This window comes from Notothenia coriiceps, unplaced genomic scaffold (genome assembly GCF_000735185.1).
Source record: "Notothenia coriiceps isolate Sejong01 unplaced genomic scaffold, NC01 NC01_scaffold00005972, whole genome shotgun sequence".
NCBI classification, from domain to species: Eukaryota; Metazoa; Chordata; class Actinopteri; order Perciformes; family Nototheniidae; genus Notothenia; species Notothenia coriiceps.
Window position 1 is genome coordinate 161,297 of NW_011338673.1, and position 7,239 is coordinate 168,535.

General features: G+C 38.9%; 1 protein-coding gene across 2 annotated transcripts in view; it reads left to right on the top strand.

Annotated features, from left to right (window-relative positions):
* The window catches only part of macf1b (microtubule actin crosslinking factor 1b), a 45,445-nt gene that overhangs the window by 30,655 nt on the left and 7,551 nt on the right, over positions 1-7,239 (top strand). For both annotated transcript variants that reach the window (XM_010768735.1, XM_010768734.1), the window contains exons 29-30: positions 891-1,016; positions 2,064-2,207. In XM_010768735.1, the coding sequence (XP_010767037.1) occupies positions 891-1,016; positions 2,064-2,207 (270 nt within the window). The remainder of the gene's footprint in view (positions 1-890; positions 1,017-2,063; positions 2,208-7,239) is intronic.

Sequence of the window (7,239 nt, forward strand, 5' to 3'; positions counted from 1 at the left end):
TTAGACTTGGTTTCAAATCGATTAAGCATTGCAAAGAGAAGACAAAATGGTAAATGAACACTAGAACCGCCAAGTGATCCATTTTGACTAACCCTGATACTGACGGGCTGTCAGGGGAAGGAGAGAGAGAGGGGAAAATAGATGCCTCGTTTATTTCCCCTGTGTTATTATCAGAAGTTACTGTACACTTTTGAATAATGTAGTTTGTTTAAATGTTTTAATTATGTTGTTTTTGTTTGTAGAAGTGCATCATTCTTTAATTTATTGTAAAAATGAATCTGAACTTTTTGATCTGTTATGATGATAAACTGAAGCAATTTCTAAATTAACCCAATTAAGTGATTTTTAAATCGTCCTGCTTAGTTTATTAGGAAATTATGAAGAGGAAAAAATTAAATGATTTGAAAATGATATCTATGTAGGTGCTGACGCTGTTTGCGGTTCTATTGTTAACATACATTTAAATTAAATATGTGTAATGGCAAATACCATATATGATTTCTTACCTGGAATTGTCTGCAGTTCTAGGGTAAATATGAATCTAATATGATTGTCATCGGTCTAAATTAGATTTCAAATGATTAACTGTGTATGTAATGAAGATCATAGTGTGGGTTGAATCTATTTTCATAACCACTGTCTTTTAACTGATTTAAATGTGGAAACTGGGCTTATTCATCAGAATTGTGTATGACTTGACTTGACTTGCTTGACCTGAGCAATGACTTGACTTGACTTGCTTGACTCTCACCACAGTGACTTGTAACTTGCTTGATACTTGTAGGTCAAGACTTGAGACTTGCTCATGACTTGCACATGTAGGACTTACTCCCACCTCTGGGATTTACCCTACTCTTATTCTAATAGTCATCTTTTGTTGTCTTCGTTAGGCTGAAAAGTTTGACAGCCTCGCCCACTCTTTCATGGGGAACCTCACGGAGGTCGAGAGGGTCCTGAAGTTTGGAGTTATACCAGAGGAGGAAGAGGGCATGCTCGCTTTCGACAAACAACACAAGGTCAGTATAACATGATACTTTATAACTCCTACAGGGGAACACATTTTTGCTGCAGGGGAAGTCATAGGTCAGGGTCTTAAAATCTACAAAACAACAAGTTGGTGCTGATAAGGATTCAGTATTATCAAGGGGTTGTTTAGCGGGGGGGATATTTGCTAACTTATGTGTGAACCCATTGAACCAGTTAACCTGTTAAGCCCTGAGCCTGTTTTTCAGGTCTCAGGCTCGAAAATGACATTCCCAGAACAAATGACCATATCTTCACTTCTAAAAGGGGTAAATTAATAATCTTTTTTCTCAAAGCAAGGTTACATCTGTGAGTTGGATGTAGAAATGTCAGAATCAATATAGATGTTTTTATTTTAAAGTAAATTCAGATGAAAACATTTTTTAATTATAGTGTCCGTCCAAAACATAAATTACTTATAGTGAAAACCACCCTTGAAAGATGGGATAGTAGACTAAAAGCTTTAGGAATCCAAACTATCACATATAATAAGTACCCTGTATCAAGATTGATGCAAAAAAAATGTGACTTTTGACCTTTTTAGAGAGAGAAAGAAAAAACCCACTTCTGGGGTCATTCGGGATTCGCTAGATCGGATGTGCAGTTACGATAAGTAATAAGGGTATTTATACCGTGAGTTCTGTCCTAACTGCGTTAGCATTTTTTCGCTCAGGGCTCATTTTTTTGCTCAGGGCTCATTAAGATGCTTCTTGTGAGACTTGTGCTTGTTTTCTGTAAAAATGGTTCATATCTTCAGTTAGCTGAGTTTCTAACCGTTGAGTGAGTATGACATATTAATAGGTTTTTAAATATTAAGAAGCCCTGAGACATAGTTTCGTGAAAAAACTACCCGCCAGACCCGGATTAGGGTCCTCTCGGGCTTAACAGGTTAAAGAACGAACCCAACGACCATCAGTTAGTATCCTGCTGCCATAAACTGTTCAACACTTCTAAAAGATAAAGATATATGAATATGTTTGAAATGCACAATGTAAATGTGAATCAAATCCTGACTTAATGCTTTTTCTCCCCCTCTGAAGGAATCAATGGGGGTCTTGCAGGCTCAGGCGGTGGACCTACAGAACATCCAGAGTCTGGGTGAGGAGATCCTGGCCTCCTGTCACCCAGACTCCATCATCACCCTAAAGTCCTGGATCAGTGTCACCAAGAACCGCTATGAGGAGGTGAGCACTTTCATGACAGGCAATAGCACGCTTTTCTTAGTGATTAACCCTGGTGCCTCTCTATGGACATGTTTGGCTTTATTAGGGTCCAAGCGCAGACAGAGTCGGAGCGGAGGACCTATTGATATCGCTAGGGTTTTTATTATATCGTACACAAGATGAATTACATTTGTGAGGGCCTTAACATGCTTAGAAGCTGGAGACCTTTCGCACACTTGTCAGGACTGATTACAAATGTTATATTGTAGGGATCTCTTTATCACTGCAAGCAAAACAGCTCTATAGCGCCCCCTACAAATGTGCCTAAAAGCAGCCTCTCGTTGTTATTTAATTTGGTAGGCATATGTAGCATGAACCAGAGACAAAAAACTATCTTGGTGTCTTAGTGGATTTTTTTTCCCGTAAACCTAAAAGGAAGTCAACCATTTTATTTATTTTTGCAATGTTTGGCATATAATCCTCCGAACACATTATTCAGATGTTTCTGATATTTGGTCAGAATAGCCAATCCAGTCTCACGGCATTTTGTGTTATAGTCACAACATTTAATCTATTGACTCGTGTTCACCAACACGATTTCCCCCTTTTTTTCGTGTCCCACAGAACTATTTTAAAAGCAATGTATTTCTATTGGTAGTATGTTTCGTGCCTGCAACACGTATTTTTGTCCGGTCGGGTCTTGGAAGACCGGAAGCTGTGGGGTTCATAAAAACATGTTCTTACTCAATATCAAGCCACGATTATTGTTTTTATTTTTAAATCGTATAATGTCGGACTTTTGTTGTCGTCTGTGAGGAAAATAAATAGGGCTCAGAGCCTCAGAATACCGAAATCTGTATTTTTTTAAATCTTTTTTTAATTTGTTATTCTTTTCTAAATAACACACTGTTATTTACTCAAAAATAACACACAATTATCCATGTTTTTATTTATTTGTTTGATTCCATAATCTCTGGCTTTTTTGGCGTCCGTCGGGAACTGAATTTCAAAATAAAAATAACCGGAAACAGACGTAGGCCTATATGGGATATTTCAAGCATCATTGCGATACACAGCCACTGAACTGATTACCCAAGATCCTCAGCTATGGTTTATGTTTGGTGATTTGGATGTTTTAGCCGCAATGTACGTTGGGATATGGTGTTAATGCAATATGAAATCCGAAAAACATTTCAGAGTTTAGGATGGCCGAAGACACTACACTGCCCATAATCCCCAGCTATGGTTTGGGACCACAGTCCCCGTGATTAATCTTCAAGTTCTGGGATTGGATGTTGGAGTGGCAATGCGCCAAGGTCACTTGCAGTATCTTCTTGATTTTTTATATTCTATATTTCTATCATTGACCTTCTACTTTCCCCCTATGAAAGTATGTACTCTTAATATTTTTTTCACTGGGTATCGCTGCGGGTCATGTCGTGTCGCTTAGTGGACTTGTGAGCAAATCGAAGATCTGCGTCCTACTTTTTCGTCATTTCACTTTTCATTCATGTCGTTACTTAGATGTCTATTTTATATCTTACTTAACTTACTACTTATTTGTCACTCCCCTACTTTTAGAGTGTCGGTCGGACTCGTCATTACTTGTCACACTATACTTATACGTTCTAATATATGATTCATACTTTTGCATTCGTCACTTTTTCATATCATTAATCTTAGATCACGTACTGTAATATCCTAAACCCTCTCCCGGGGACAACCCGTAGATTCGAATTACAAATGTCTACCGGGACTCGCGGTATATCCTCAAGCGGGGACTTTTTACGCACACCCTGCTTTACGGTGTTTCCAACCCCCCCGAGGGATCTTGTAGAATCATAAAAACGTCCAGAATCTTACAGACAGACCCACGTAAGGAGATCTGACTTAATATTCTATTTGTCGTTATTATAATATAGACATACAATGTTAAAGTTAAAATTAAGAAGTAAAAGTTGAATAAACAAACCAAGAACAACACAAAACGAGGCGAACGTACCGGAAGAGACCGTATACGATATTCTTATGAATTCAACAACCAGTTCTGGTGAAAGGTAGACTACTTCCGTTTACGGAAGGTCTGTATATCATTTTTTCATCCTTTTTTAATGTAAGTCAAACATTGACGATTTTGTTTGTAATTAAATGTGATAATACCGGGACATTTTTACAAACATTACAATAGATGACATTCAAACCAGCTTGCTTACGGAGGGAGTATGGCTTCGACTGGCTCGTCTGGGCTCGTCGGTCAGGGGCTCTCTCGGCTCGCGTAGGCGCTCGTATGTTTTACCGCTGCAGTCTCAAAGGGCAACCGGGCCGGTTTAGATTTAGAAGTAAGCCACTGTTATTAAAGGGAAATCGTGTTATGGGCGAACGCTCCACGCGGGTGAATACAACTGTCTGTTCTTCTCATACACTTTCTGTTTCTTATCAGTTAAGATTACAGATTGTGAGATTTACACCTCTTTATACTCTACTAGGGACAATACCCAACTAAGCGACGCACACTAGACAACCACATTTACGGGAGCCCCAAGTGCCACCCGGTACATTTGTTTACGTATTAGGCGCGGATTATGAAACGACGGCGGGAGCAAGCCGGTATCGCTGTGAATAACAAATCAAGAAAATATTCGTCCATCAGTATAGTAATCGTCTTGATCGAATCTAGACTAGTTATACCTGTTATATTGCGGTCACCCTTCAAGATTAGAAGTGCCTCTCTCTCTAGTCGACGACGATGCTCAGCTTTCGTGACGTACTTAGTGTACGTCGCACTCGCCTGTTTGTGTGAAGTCCAACTTATAGTGTGCATCGAATAAAAATTACCTGAAGTTTGGATGGCATTGATTCAATATCTATACAATCAAATGGACAGCCCAGGTGAGTATGAACCTAGGCGCTCGACGACCCGTATATCTACGGGGCTAGCCCGTTGGTCGTCCACTCCGAAGTAACGGCTCGATTTAATGATCTACCGGGGGCCCGGTAGGACCGTCGGGAATTCAGCTCCGGACTATTTTATATGGCCCGTCTCGTCCCGGCAGGGACGGGTGTAACTCCGGGGTCTTTTCAAGGACCTAGACGAACAATTGGGAAAACAAAAAAATCTCTACAGCCCATTGCCGCCTTTTCTCTCGCTCCTAAAACAAAAAGACTGTGAAACGTCAAGGGACTGTGTGGCCCTGTGTATAAACTACAATATTTATGAAGTTTTTCCGAGTAAAACGTATTATTCCAGGGAAATTCCATAAGTTTGTCATTAGGAACTCGATAAAAGTATTACTGTCTTCAATCTTGTTGAGGTGTTACCGTCACATAAGGATGTACCTGCTCTCACCACGGTAGGGGTGAACCGGCACTCGATGGTAGACAAGGTTTTCGCTTAATTATTGTATAAAAGGGCATTTGGATTTTCCTTCAGTTGGTAAAATAAATAAAAACGTTACAAACCGTATATTAGGAGGCTTGTGTAATAAGTCTACAAAGACTATAAACCAGTCTTATCGGTTAGGTCAGAGTGCCGTAAAACACAATATCAGTGTTGTAAATTAGATAACTGAGCACAAGTGGTTGTGCTAAAGGGGGAAAAAAAGCACAGGGTGTCTTGATAAAATTTTCGTTACATAAAGATAACCATCATACAAAGCACGGACGTTGTGCATAAAAACAGGCCAGCCCAGAACCTTCTGGCCTTCGACACCCCAAGTATTTTTGTACAAGAATGAGTTATAGTTCGGTGCTAATAACAAAAATAAAAATTTAGCATATTACAGCCTGAAAACAACAGCAGACACTCCTTTTATTTATCCCGAGTCTCGGAGTCTTATGGCTTTAGACATAAAAAAATTTAGAAAAAAATTAAACAATAAGAAAAGATTTATTGTGTGACAATAAATGAGTTTTTATTGTGTGTTAATAGGTACAAAAATAAATAAACAAACTAAGGTATTAGAGACCGAAAAAACCGCAGGCAGCCCTTGACTTAAAGTTTTATTTTTATTGGCCTTTGTCTGCATCCGGATATACCCTATAAAGTTCGTAGTAACGCTATGTGTCGGTGACTTGACTAATGGGTTCTAGGAGTCGATACCAAATACAAACCACTAAACCTACAAAATCGGCGTTACATGCAACCCTATACCACAATTACGTTATACTTTAGGCTTTTTGTAAAGTCTCAAATCCTACCGGCTTCTGTGATGTGACGGGTATTAGGGGTCGATACCAAACCCTGGTGTCAGGGGCACTAATTAGAAGTTCAAGACCCTAACCTACAACCTCACCGTTACGCGGTTCCAGTGAACGTCATAGAAGAACTAAAAAATATAAGATATAAAGATAGTAACTGGAAGATGAAAGGGGGATACTTTCATACATGAGAATTATAAAAAAAGTCTCCGGGGACTAATCTTCTGGGAAACCTTTTTCCTTGCATTGACCGGTGCCTTTTGGCTTATACACTGCACCTAGTATTTAATATGCAGTCCGTTATTTGTGTAATTTCTGTTGTAGAAGATAAAGGAGCAAGTGTGTTAGTGCACACGGTCATAGGTTGTAAAGTAAGGCCGACTGAAATTAAATAGGGTTAAACCATCTTCCAAATTAAAGTGTTATTGCCACGTGTCGACTATATGTTCTTCGTGGACCAGCAAAAAATTTCTATAATGTGGTAAAAGACGTAATTTATTACGCAATTCATGACTCAAACTCTCCTTATGTCACGTCCCCAAAACACCCCTACGATCTGTGTTAGATACCTAGAGTTTGTAAAGTTATCGAAATATGGTAATTTACTACCTATGTGGCAAAAACAGACAAAATGTTTTAGTCTATAACGTTACACACTTCTATTACTATCGTTATACGGACATTTACATACATTTTGTACTTATGTCTGATTGTTGTAGAAGCTACAACATGTATGTATTCCAGGATGTGATTATTATTGTGAATAATTACCGACACACCATGGACACACGTGGCGGAGTCACGAAATTTCAGTGCAATAAGCTTAATAACAAAAATACACAAATATGAAGACTTT